The sequence below is a fragment of the Ascaphus truei genome, chromosome 3, assembly GCF_040206685.1.
Source record: "Ascaphus truei isolate aAscTru1 chromosome 3, aAscTru1.hap1, whole genome shotgun sequence".
Taxonomy (NCBI): domain Eukaryota; kingdom Metazoa; phylum Chordata; class Amphibia; order Anura; family Ascaphidae; genus Ascaphus; species Ascaphus truei.
In genome coordinates this window covers 343284162-343298136 of record NC_134485.1, presented here as the reverse complement: position 1 = coordinate 343298136, position 13975 = coordinate 343284162, and the positions used below count along the sequence as shown (strand labels likewise).

The following is a 13975-nucleotide window of genomic DNA, read 5'->3' as shown; positions in this document are numbered from 1 at the left end:
AGGATTTGTATATTGCCTCTGATTGCAGAAATGTTATAGGCGGTTTTTAAATATTGGCTGTAATTGACCTGTAATTCATTGTCATCAAGTAACAAGGGTCGATTTCCACTTCCTCTCTCAATGAATGGCCTTTCATCTACTTGGGAAAGAGGAAACTTAATTGACGGAGCACAATTCTTGTATTGCACAAAAATGCTAAGAAATAGAGGGGTGAATGAATCAATTTCCCATTATCTGCCTTTTCAATGCCACATTTGGGTTTACTCTTTCATTAAAGAACTTGGCTCTTCATCCCTTGCAGCAATTTCACCCCTGTTAAATTGCAGGCCCTCTGGAAGTCAGGGGATAATGACCTATATTTACTAAGCAGTGCTATTCCAAAAATATTGCCTGGAAGGTGTTTTCCGCAGCCAGAAGGTATTTTATAAATAGCATGACTGAGTGGATATGGCATCAAAATATGACGAACCATTTAGCAATACCCATTTATCTAGGATTTGTCACCTCTTTGCAAGTAATTATAGTCCCCAATATTCAGAGTCCTTACATATATTGGGGTCTAAGGTTATTGTTACCAATGAAAATGTTGTATTGCATGACTTCAATAATATTAAAGCTCTTTCATGTTATTGTTGGCATTAACTCACTCTGTGTGTGTGTGTGTGTGTGTGTGTGTGTGTGTGTGTGTGTGTGTGTGTGTGTGTGTGTGTGTGTGTGTGTGTGTGTGTGTGTGTGTGTGTGTGTGTGTGTGTGTGTGTGTGTGTGTATATATATATCAGACAGTGAATCCCAGCGCTTCTCCACCGAGCCACCAACAAATGGGAAAATAAATATTCACAGTGAAAACTAAATCTGTAAAACAAAGGAGACTTTTGGTTACATAATTTGATCACACAATGATAAGCCTGCTAACCACACCATGGTAAGTCTCAGTAGAAGGCCCCTATGCTAAATGTATACTAATGTAAAATAGTGGTGCCCACTAGGAGCGTGCTGCTAAGGATTCAATTTGGCCCAATATAAAATGTAAACATTCGAACTTTGGGTTATTATACCACGTGGCTCTGACAAGCGACTTATTAGAGACTATCTTCATATGAACATATTTTTTCTGTTTTTGATCAATTTTTTCTATTTTTTATTTTTATTGAGATTCATTTATCTCTCCAATATCTATCTTGGTGTTATCAATATCATAGCTGCATACTAGATGTACATCCAATCTACATATAGTTCATAGTATACATATTATACAAACACCTAGACTGCTTATAGATTAGGGTCATAGATACTGTGAGTCTTTACCCCATCAATTCCCCTAATTGGGTACAATCTTGTTTTTGCGCCAAATGCAATAACATATATATATATACACACACACACATATATATACACTTAGTTAAGTTATGGTGGGTAAAAAAAAGTGACAAAACCCCTCCACAGCAAAGCATATAGCAAATGGAAATATTACTGTATGCTCATTTGCATGTCTTAGACAGGTCTGCAAGCCTGCCTTTCACCATTATCACCCAGCACACAGTGCTTCCACTGCAGCAAGAAATTCTGGGAAATTACATGCAAATGAGCACACAGTGTCACCTTTTGCTTCAAAACCATATAACATGGTTCCATATAAGCTTATGCTTGCTGCATTTCACAGCTTTTGAGCACAGCCTGGGTTAAGTTGCATAGCCAGTAAACTCACCCACAGACAGCCGTTTCGACCTTAATGGGTCTCATCAGTGTGGGGTTGGTTATACTGGCTTTGCAAAATGAAGCATGGGATAGGTTTCACCACACTTAGTTAAGTTATGGTGGGTAAAAAAAGGGACAAAACCCCTCCACAGTAAAGCATATAGCAAATGGAAATATTACTGTATGCTCATACTGTCTGCAACCCTGCCTTTCACCATTATCACCATTATCACCCAGCACACAGTGCTTCCTTGCTGTAGTGGAAGCACTGTGTGCTGGGTGATAATGGTGAAAGGCAGGGTTGCAGGATATACTGTATATTTCTATTGAAAAAAATTCAGATCCACTGATTTGCGCCCTATATTCATATTGTTTGGTCATATATGTTAACCTTAGTGTAAGGTTAGGAATTGTGAGGCAGCATTTAATGGTCTTTAATTCATTACATCTTGTGATATTGTTGCACACCTAATTTGCTTCTGTATATATATATCCAAATAGTGATGAAGTGAACAATATCTGTGCTATAAAAAACATATATATTATATTCTCAATACAGAGGAAAAGTAAAAAAAAAAGAATGACATTTTTTTTTTACATTTAAGTTCTGTGGGAAAAGCATTAACCAAAAGCCTTTGTATCCACAAATAAAATATTTCATAAAGAGAAAAATGTTGTGGTCATCTCTTGAGAGTAATCTGTTAAATGAAGGATACCATGGAATTACCTGCAGCTGCTTCTCCTAGTGAGATGCTTCACGTCTCACCCTTCATTCATATTCAGAGAAAGGGAGAGAAGACAACAAGCGCAGGGGAACACCGATAGTGTCATTCAATTTTAAAATGTATTCATCAACTGCACAAAGTAAGTATTACACTCACGTTTACAAAAGTATAAAAGTATACAACAGCATATAGAAATCAATTCCTCACGATCCTTAGCCCCATTTGCCGTCGGTGTTACAAGGCTATTATTATTATTATTATTACATGTTTTATCAGGTCAGCGTTGTGATATACGAGTATGCCAGCAAATGGAACCACACTGTATCACAGAGTCTGACGTCAGTAACCTTCAAGGGACAACAAGGTTCTTGTGAGATTCTCAAAAAGCTCACAATAGGGACGTAACCCTACGCATTTTGAGGGATAGCCTGGTAATAACCGTACAGTTTAATTGGTCAGAGATAGGAGTGATATCCAGCTGGACTGCACAGTAGCAGAGGTGCAAGTGAGAAAGTTGTGAAACTTGTAGACATAGGTTGATATAGGGATCTATTTATCAAAGTTGCCCTGCAGCAAAACTGTAGCAAAAAACTGCACCAGACTTTCTGTATCAAAGGAAAAAATGTCATTGATTTCAATTAGAGTCGTCTTCTTTGATAAATCTGGTTTTGTTTTTAGCTCCAGTTTTGACTTTGATAAATAGACCGTATTGTTTATGACAGAGGCAGAATTACATTTAATTTACAATTCTGTATTTTTATTGAAAAGCAATTTGCTATGCTAAGTTAGAATGTAATATACGTCTTGAATAAAAAGAAAAGTGCAATTGTGGAATTCTGCCACTGCTTAGGGCATAGCTTTAGCAATTGTTTATTGTAATGTGCATTAAGCTTTAATTTGCAAATGTATAAACATGTTAGAAATAGGGGGAGTAACATGCAAGAGAAAGATTCTAAGTAATCAGGGTGTTAGTTATGACATTGATACGTTGATAACTACTGATGTTCTTCGATTTCCAAACAATTGTCTGGTGTAAATTGTCCTTTCAAGCTATTTATTTAAGAGAGATGTGCAAATGGATTAACATTGTTTATTCTAGTGTGTTACTGTGCTGCTTCTTTCTGTTGTTGCTGAGATGACACTACTCTTCACATTAGACAATAGAAATTGGTAACCTGTGGAATTTGTAAATGGTACAATAGTCTTTCATGCTCTCACTCAGTCACAGGCATGTCTGCATACAGCACATGCGATAATGCTTGTTATCCATAGAATGATGAATGACACATGGCACATGTGGTACTGTATTGTGGCATTTTAGGCTATATGTCCGACATCCATCCTGCTCTTTGAAATTAGCAGTCACGTATATATCTTTGTTATGTTGGTACAGATGTTGACAACGTTATTTCATCTGTTAAGCTGACAGTAAGAGGGAGGTGCAGACGTACACACAAGGAGACAGTTTTAAGTAAATTAAAACATGGCTCTATTGAGCCTGTCCCTTTAAACAATGCAGAGCATACAAAATCTAAATAAACAAACACCTATCCCTGTGTAAGGGCTAACTCGCTTGTCAGTCCCTCTCTACAAGACTGGGAGGAAAAGCCCCTTAGCAGACTATCACCCCAAAGTCTCAAAAGGTACGTCAATGCAGGTGGCCTTTCATGCCAGTCTCTGGAATCTGGATAGTTGTCTGCTTGAGGGTCAAGCCTCTGGCAGGGTCCTGCATCCTCTGTGTCCAGGCACAGAGGTCTGGTCCCATCGTGTCTTGCTGTCAACACACAGTCCTCGTGTGTGCTAAAGACTCTCTGGGTGCAGTTTCAGCTGGAGTTTTAAACCTGTCTGATTACCAGGTGGAAACTGGTTTATTGTCTAATTCAATTAACCAGCTCCCTGCTGGTTTCTCAGACTACTGAGGTTTTGTTTTGCAGCCTCATTGAGACAGGGTTGCTTCCCTGTTACACTGACACTAAGCGTCAAAGCCAGTCATTTAATGCAAAATTTTACACTGAGATGATCACTGGTAGTCGTTTAACGCGTGTTTTTTTTAGAACCTTGATGCGTAAACAGAAATAACATTGGCTACCTCAGTTTCATTTGCAACGATTGATAGTTGTTGGTGTTTAGGGCCCAGGAAATGAACACAGGTGTTGTTGGTGAATACTAAAACAGGTAACACAAAAGTGCTCTTCAGCTCAGCTTTGCCCATCAGCCAGGCTCTCTTTCTCATTCCCAGGCTCCTGTACATGTACATTATGCTGGTATATGTTTGCTCAGTGTTCTCAAGTGGTTACTACTGGCTAGAGATTTGTGAACGTCTTCAAATGTGCTTCAAAAGCAGTTTTCAGGAATGTGTGAAAATTGCAATATACAAGGGGTTATATGACCTGAATTTAGGGTCATGTGAGCTGCAAATTGACTTTTAATGTTTGGCAAACTTTTAAAATGTTTGCACATCTTTACCACTGGTGATGTTGGTGTTTATGGTGTTTAGGACCTCAGCTTGATGTTGAAGTAACAAATGGGGTAGATGCATAACTGAGTACCCCTATGCTCACTACTCACCAGTGATGTTCTGCTCTTTTAGTGGGCAGTGGTTATTTGAGCAGTCACCCACTGCCTCATTTAATTGCGATGACCCTAGCCCTTCACTTTTCTCTTGCCTTTCCTCTTACATCAATGCTTGCAAAAGTTAATTCATGCACTGTGCTCATCTGATTCTCCCTATGTATAAAATATTTTATTCGCTCCTTCAAGCCAAAGTCTACAATATAGACCAGAATATATGTCTATTTCATGCTCTATCTCCAACCCCTGTTGTGGTGTCCCGCTCTGTTCTGGGGCCCCTACTCTTCTCGGTGTTCATCAATGATCTTCCTACAGCTTATAAGGAAGCTTCAATACACATGTATGCAGATGACACAATCTTATATGCACGCAGCCCTAGCCTCTCCGACCTTGAACACATACTTCAATCTGACTGTTTGAGACTTGAAAATTGGATTTCCCAAAAGAAACTGGTTTTAAACACTGACAAGACTGTAACAATGGTATTTGGGACCAAGACTACATTTTTAAAGCTTCCAGTGACTGAGCTCCAGATCAGAACCAACGCTAATACCACCCTAACTCCTCTTCTAGTTTTAAATACTTGGGCATATAGTTTGACTCTCATTTAACATTCGGGATGCACATTGATACCCTGACAACCAAAACCTATGCCAAACTATGTGTACTTTACAGGAACAAATCCTCTCTATGTTTGCGGGTCAGAAAGCGTATCGCACAGCAGATGCTAATGCCAATTATCGACTATGGGGACATAGTCACCCCAAACCCACCTTAGCAAACTTGATACCCTGTACAATTCAATATGCCGCTTTGTTCTCCAATGCAACTACAACACACATCACTGCGAAATGCTCAAAGAACTAGATTGGTCATCAATTGAGTCTAGGCGCAAGGTTCATCTTTCCTGTCTTGCTTTCAAATACATTCTGGGCAAGCTACCCACCTACCTGAACAAGCTCCTCACCCCTACCACATGCAGCACTTATGATCTGAGATCTGACTCAAAAGGACTGTTCATGGTCCCAAGGTTCAGCAAAGTATCTGGCCGCTCCTCCTTCTCTTACCGTGCACCCCAAAACTGGAACAATCTACCAGAGACTCTCACAGCCACCACCAGTCTTAGTTCTTTCAAAACTAAAGCTGCCTCACATTTTAATCTGGTCTGTAACTATTACATACGCCTATAACATATATTATCTTTAACTGTGCATGCAATGTCTTGTATAGAATGTATACCCTGTTCACTTATATAACTATGTATTTGTAACCATGTATTATTTGTCATCATAACTCTATGCCCAGGACATACCTGAAAGCGAGCGGTAACGCTCAGTATATTAATTCCTGGTAAATCATTTTATAAATAAAATAAATAAATATGCCTCATATGTTTTAATGGATACCATACATGGATCATTTCTCAGACAGTCGAGCATAGCATCTACCAGCCTCACAAAATTCAGCATTCTCATTAGACTCACACCCATGAAACAGCCTTGATGGAAAAACATGCTCTACTGGGTATTATTTCAGTGAGGGTCAGTGCATTTAAGTAGCTCCCTAAAGCCCTTGCCATCTACAAAGCTAAAGGGCTGTATGAGGACTGAAAAAATGTTGTCCAATTTGCCATTTAGCATAAGGGCCTCATTGTATGAGTTATGGTATGTAAATACCATATCAAAAGCTTTATGAGCCCTGAGTTGTGGCTGTAGTGGATTAGACATAATTGGTCCATGTGTTTGTCTACTGGCATAGGACCCCTTTTCCCATTCTTATGATAGCCTCTACTAGTAACAGCTCAAACTGGAGCATCCGCCACAGCCTCATCATCCTCACTTTAGTATTACTGCACAATCTAACATTGCCAGGTGCATACGTCATCAGAACTTTATCATGATGACCGTCATCACCAAAACCCTCTGAATCATCTGACTGACTACCAGAAATTGAGACAACTGTGCTACTACTTGTGATCTCAGAGGTTAAACTTCTTTGCCATGTAGCCTTATGATGATCGGTCATGTGCCCCATAAGTGTCTTCACCCTCACTCTCACCATCTATGTTAAAAAAAATCTCAGCACTTGATCTTTGAATAAATGAAGAAACGGTGATACCAGCTGCCCTGACTTAAAGGCCTATAGGGTGCTACTGCACTTTATGAGAGAGGTAGAGATGTTATTGCTGGTCTAGAGCTATCCTGCTCTCTCTACTGCACCCATCACCACCACCAGCATATTCATATCATCATCATCACCATAATGATATTCCTCTTCACCACCCTCTTCCTCAACAGTTTTATGTTATGTAATACGCTTTGCTGCTTCTGAGGCTGATACAATATTCTTACCTCTCCCCCAGTGCCTCTACCAGGGGATGATGATGGATGATGAAGGATGATTAATTCTTTGGCATTGGCTACTGTTGTGTTCTCTTTCTGAACGTCACAATATTTGTTTGTTTGTTTTTTACTTTGAAATACTGAGTATGTAATCAGGAAAGTGGGTGGTTGGCGCATCAAAAACAGATCAGTCCCATATACGTATGAATAACCGCCTGGACCTCTGCACTGAGGTTATGAATAGCTATGCATCCCTAATAGGGAAAGGGACTAGTACCTAGTACCTGACACATATATTAGTACATCAATTGTCCCATCCGCTGTATTAAATGACAAGCATGAACCCACAAGGGTGACTCACTGTTCAGCTTCACTTCTCCTCCAGTATGGTCCAAATGCGGTTCCTTCCTTAAACGGCGTGCTGATCCAACAGCAGGGTGATAGAAGTAGAAAAAGCAGGAAAAGGCAGAGCACTGCCAAAAAACAGGAGGAGGCTCACAAGTAAATAAAAAGGTTTATTCTATAAGAGGATCAAACATATCCCCAAAAACCAGCCAAAAAGCCCCACATCAACGCGTTTCGGGCCGTGTGCCCTTTATCAAGGTGTATGATTCTCTTATAGAATAAACCTTTTAATGTACTTGTGAGCCTCCTCCTTTTTTTTGGCAGTGCTCTGCCTTTTCCTGCTTTTTCTATGAGTATGTAATCAATTCATGTCAATTCTGCTTTTTGTGTGTACTGTTAATAATATGAGTATTAGTGGTACAAGTTGTGGTTGCCATGCCTGCCTGCTAATCACAATTAATTGACTATCATCATCATCACCTTCTTTACTGCTGCTACCATCAACACGACTAACAGTTGCAGTAACACAACAGATCCCATCTTCACCTTTTCCACTACCAACAAAATTGTTTCCCTTCTCTATCTCAATTTCTTGTTCAGCCATCCTTCTCCCTCCATTTCCTTAGAGTCTTGCTGTGTAAGAGCTTGAGCTAGTTCAGCATCCACCTCGGCACGTTTTGCAGAGGCATATGTCTCTGACTCTGTCCCTTCTCTTAGTAGTTCTGCTAATGGCCTTGCACAACCAGAGTTTGAGGTCTGGCCAGATTAAAAAATATTACTCCTCCTCCTCCTCCTCAGAGTCCTCCACCTTCTCTTTGTCTTTGTGGTGAGGAACCTTACTATCAGCCTGTGACTAAGTGGCATTTACTGTGGAAGTACATGTAGAGACAGGTTCCGCGTTTTCACTCACAATAATGACACGTCTGCTTACTCTGGTATAAATGGCTAATCTCTCCAGGCTTCTTTCCGAGGTGTTAGCAGCACACATTTCTTTCTGTATAACCTGTTCCACCGTGATGATGTGTTTTTCCCTTACATCAACAACCACGCCACTACTATCAGGTCGAGGGGGATGCTAGTGCTATTATACAGCTGCTGATATTTGCTTTGGGGATGATGACGATGATGACTATGATGATGTTAATAACATCTTCCATTTTTGGTTGAATTTCTCCTAGGAGTTACAAATACATAGTTACAATGAGTGAAAAGGGTTATAAAGTACATTATATATAAGACATTGATTGCATGCACAGGATTATGATTAGAATGCTGCTGAGCTCATGCACAGCTGTTGATTTTTTTTAGTAGCAGTATGTCTTGCTTGTCTTTATTTTCTGGTTCTACTACATATTTGCCCTTTCCTGCCATGCCACCACATTCCCAACCCACCTATTTTGCCAATATGTCTAGGCATAGTTTTACTCATACTGTCTTCTGTGTGTTTATGTGTATTAACACTCCCACCTTCACAAGCTAAATGGTGTTGTTGCCCTTTTTATAGTCTCTGCCGTAAAATAAATTAGAGCAGCATTTAAGAGACATTGGATGCAAATTAAGAGATAATCTGATGAATTTGCAATGCACATTACATTTGTAATGTTTTGTAATGCTTGGCAAATTCTTTATCCATTTTTGCAACAACTAAAAAAAAGGCACATTTCACCTGGATAAAGGAACTTGCATGACAAAGTCACATATTTGTAGCTTTCAATATAAGGTTGTATGTACACTTTTTCTAGTACATAGCAATTTGAAGGAAAACATGATTGTATTGCTAAATTGAATTACTTTGCTGCGAGACCGGACCTGACAGCAAAAAGGCAGCTTCAGAGCTCGCTACCGCCAAAGATCAGGTGTATATCTACCTTACTACTGTTTCGGGCTCGGTGTAAGCCTTTCCTCTTCCTTCTGGCTTTTCCTGTCTTACAAAATAATTGTATATTATTGTGATTTGTATAACTAGAATTGCGATGCCCTCTTAAGTGGAGGTCGTGTTTTGACTCAAAAAATAAATGATGATGTTGACGATGAGGTTGATACTTGAGCGTTATTGATTGAAAGAACTAGTGAAACTTAATGACATCCAGTTCAGGGATCCAAACTTGGAGATGGTTTGAGGTCCAACGTAAAATAATGATTTGACCTTATCTGACATATGATGCGAGAGAAACAAACACAGATTTGTTGAAGGTGAACAAAAATGTATTTTATGTGTCCACTACAGGATGACTATTTGCAAATCACGTATGGATTACAACAATTGCTGGTGTACATATTTATGTTGATTATGTTTTCAGTCATTGTGATTATCACTCTTGCCCCCTCTTTCTCTGTAGCCTGAAGTACATGGTGAAACAGCTAGAGAATGGAGAGGTGAACATTGTAGAACTGAAAAAGAATTTGGAGTACACTGCCTCACTGTTGGAAGCTGTATATATTGATGAGACAAGGTGAGTCTCTTCAGACTAATCTTTGCCACTTTGTAGGCTTCACTGATTCCTTTTAACCTTGGGGTTATCAGAGCTTCAGATAATGCCTGCTGGATCTTTAGTCTTTCTTTAATTTCACATAAACGTTGTTAAATTATAATTCCAAACTCCCTCACAATTATTGTATGCTGCTTATAGCGTATATTAATAGTACAGTTATATAAAGGAATAAACAAACAACATTAAGGGAAACACATTCTATGAGATCTGTTTGTCACAGTTAACTGGCTACAAAACTGGGGCCAGAAACACCACTAAATTTAAATAACAAATTTCCTTTATAAATTTGAGTCGTTTTGTTTTGGGTGGTCAGATTTACTTTTTTAAATTGGTAAATAAATCCGAGGAGAAGAACCAATTCTACTTACTATAAGTCACATATTTCTCTATGCTTCTCTTTGACTGCTCATTACTGTGTTTCCTCCCGGCCTCACAGACAGATTCTGGACACAGAAGATGAGTTGCCAGAAATCCGTTCAGATGCCGTTCCCTCTGAGGTCAGGGACTGGTTGGCCTCCACATTCACCTCACAAACACGGGCAACTGGCCGCCGATCTGAGGAGAAGCCCAGGTTCCGCAGCATTGTACACGCTGTCCAGGCGGGGATCTTCGTGGAAAGGTGCCAATCATTTTATGGTTTTATATTGTGGGGATGAAAGAGGGATTAGGTCAATGTTCTTCAGATGTGTGGCGATTAGTACCAGTGAAACACCTGAAGAACAGTGGGGATGTTTACAGTATTTGTACTGGGGGGATGTATTGTCAGTTTTCAAGATATTAAACACACAGAGAAAACAACACCATCCTTGGTCTGAAGAAGGACTCTAACATAGCTCTCCCAGTTTACCTTTCCTACACCTTCTTACATATACACAATTCTGTTTCTTTCCCCCAGAACAACCTAAGCAAACAGCTTGTTGCTTTTGCCGTATCTTCAAGGGCATGTATCATTAGTCTGTTAGTTTAGTCAGCTCTCACACTTACACTCCTGAGGACACTCATCCTAATTAAAGACACAAAATACATACCCAGTCTACATACATAGATACACACTCCTTGTCACACAGGACCGTGTCAAACAAACACATTCCATGTTCCCAAACATATGAACTGTACCCAAGAGCATGCACATCCTACTAACATGCACAAACTCACCCTTTGTAACAAACTCTGCACTCAAACACCCCTAAATACACATATATCCCTCACACATAAATGTGCACATATCTTGTGACACACATATACATGCTGTGCTAACATGAATACACGGATTTACCTTGTGCAGGCTCTTATGGCAGTGAAAGGGATTTACTGCAGAAGATTGTACGCACAAGATGTACACAAATGATAAAGCATCTCATTCTTCCTCCATACTAGACTTGGGACTCAAATGTTTGTGACAACAGGCAGTGTCGATTTGTGTGTCTGTGGAAGGAAATTCTGTGACTGCCTGCTGAAAACCCATTCTGTCTTTAGATGGATTCTTTCATGTCTGTGCAGTTGGCTTCTTTCATTGGAATTCTATGTATTATAAAGAAACAATTCAGAATGTGTTAATAATGTATTCCTGAATTTATTTCCTTTGCAGAATGTTTCGAAGAACATACACAGCAGTGGGACCAAATTATTCTGCAGCTGTTGTTAATAGCTTAAAGGTATAGTACTAGCTACATACAATGTCAGAGATGTAAAGCGGGCAAATGCTTAACCAGGAAGACTCATCAGAGTTTGTGGTTATTTACTTGACTTGTCAAATTACCACAGGTATGAGTAATCCCACCCAGGATCAAAGTGTACATGTTTAAGAGGTTAAATGGGGGTAATTGGTGCCTTATTTACCAAAATGTAACACATATAAGTTGTTTTAAATAGCTTTTTTTAATTAGTTTGTAAACATAGTGAGTACTAAAATGTAGACAGACTGCTCAATCCCATGTGCCAATTAATGATATAATTTATAATAACTTTGGTGCAAAAGGACAAATAGATTAATGCTTAAACCAAATAGTGAGATAACAATCTCACTCACGAGTCCCTATAACTTGCACTTTAAGTACATAAGGGATGTTAGAGATAAAGTAATCTCAGAGAATATGATTATTCCCACATAGAGAATGTCATTTATATTATAATAATTCTCATATGTGCCACTGATAACATAAAAACAATAAAGTTTTATTTCACACAAATATCATCGCTAAGCGATATGATTATTTACAGTGTAATAATATCCCCAGTGGAGAGACTGTTAGACGGGTGTAAAGTTGGCCCAGATAGGTAGGTAATCCTATTAGTGCTCTATCAGAACCATATAGCTATTTAATGGTTCCCCTCAGAAAAAAATATATCTGTAGAGCACCAATATTATGTATATGTTACCAAAACAGCAGTGGGCATGACAGGGAGGGCGATTCCCTTTGACAGGGAGGGTGAAACACTTCCCCATTCAGAGGCCCCATAAGAAGTATAATTTGTCGTTAATTTCCGAAGAAACAAATTCAGCTAGAGCATTGCTTTTATCATGATTGAATTTGTTTAAGGTGGCCAATTAGAATGTTCAATTCTTCACCTTGAACACCTTCCTTAGTAAAAAGACCAGCAAACTTACCGCCTCATGTTATATTCGCATTGCTGCCTACAGTATATAAAGCAGAGGTAAAAGTGGGGAGGGGGTCCAAGTGGTTTAAGAACTTATTTTTGCACTTTTGGCACATATTAACTATTTAGACAACGCTTATTAACTTGCTTCTGCAATTAATTCTCTGTTTTGTTTCACAGTTTTCTTCTTCATTTATATGAAGTCTCACTTAGCACACATTACTAATAAATATATGTATACATGAAAAAATTGGTTAGATCAGCGTTCTCCAAACTTTTGTCTTAAGAGGACTGGCAAAAAAAACAAAATAAAATTGGAAGATCTAAAAAATGAATCGGTTAATAATATGAAGGGCTGACATTTTAAACATGCACCATATTTATAATAAAAAATTACAATCAAATAAAATTTTAAATTCACTCAATCCCCCCCTCCTCACATTCAAACCCCCCCCTCACACTCAATCCCCCCCTCTTCACAATCAACCCCGTCCTCCTCACATTCAACCCCCACTGCCTCACATTCAATCCCCCTCCCTCAATCCCCCAACTCACACGCAAACTCAATCAACTCTCCCCTCCCCCCCCCACACACCGAGCAGTGACCGGCGCTGATTGGTTGAGGAGGTCATGTGAGCCTTCAGCATGCCTGGAACACAATTTCATCTGTCTCACCAAGCGCCCGCGAGCGTACAGGCACGGGCGAGCGTACAGGCACGGACGCGCACTGCGTGAGCATGGCCGGACACATTCACATTCATTGTACTCAACGTGCCAAACACCAAGCACGGTCAGCGGCAAAGTGGATGCAGCCTTAGATTATAATGACAAGGCACAATATTTTCCAGTGGGCTGGAGTTGCTGAATAAAACAGGACACCAATGGATTCTGCTGAAGATACAATGCTTTTTTAAGGAGTTTGTTAAGTTGCTGGAATTTCAGCTGAGTTAACTATAAATAAAAAATGAAAAAATGTTTAACCTGGCACAACCTGTATCAAAATAAGATTCAGAGAACTCACCAGTCAGTAATACTTCATTGAATACACGATTTCAGCTACAAAATCATCTCACAAAAAGAAGTGAGTTTAGATGATGTGGGGATCATGTGTACATGTTTAATTTGTGCAATTTTGAGGCAACACAGTGCGTGTGATCTATCAAAGAAAGAAATCTCATTGAAAGCGATAGGATTTTTTCCTAAGCCG

General features: G+C 39.3%; 1 protein-coding gene across 9 annotated transcripts in view; it reads left to right on the top strand.

Moving 5' to 3' along the window:
- PDE1B (phosphodiesterase 1B) overlaps window positions 1-13975 on the top strand; it is a 262573-nt gene that overhangs the window by 220730 nt on the left and 27868 nt on the right. For all 9 annotated transcript variants that reach the window (XM_075591720.1, XM_075591723.1, XM_075591721.1 and 6 more), the window contains 3 exons: window positions 10018-10131; window positions 10607-10789; window positions 11759-11825. In XM_075591720.1, the coding sequence (XP_075447835.1) occupies window positions 10018-10131; window positions 10607-10789; window positions 11759-11825 (364 nt within the window). The remainder of the gene's footprint in view (window positions 1-10017; window positions 10132-10606; window positions 10790-11758; window positions 11826-13975) is intronic.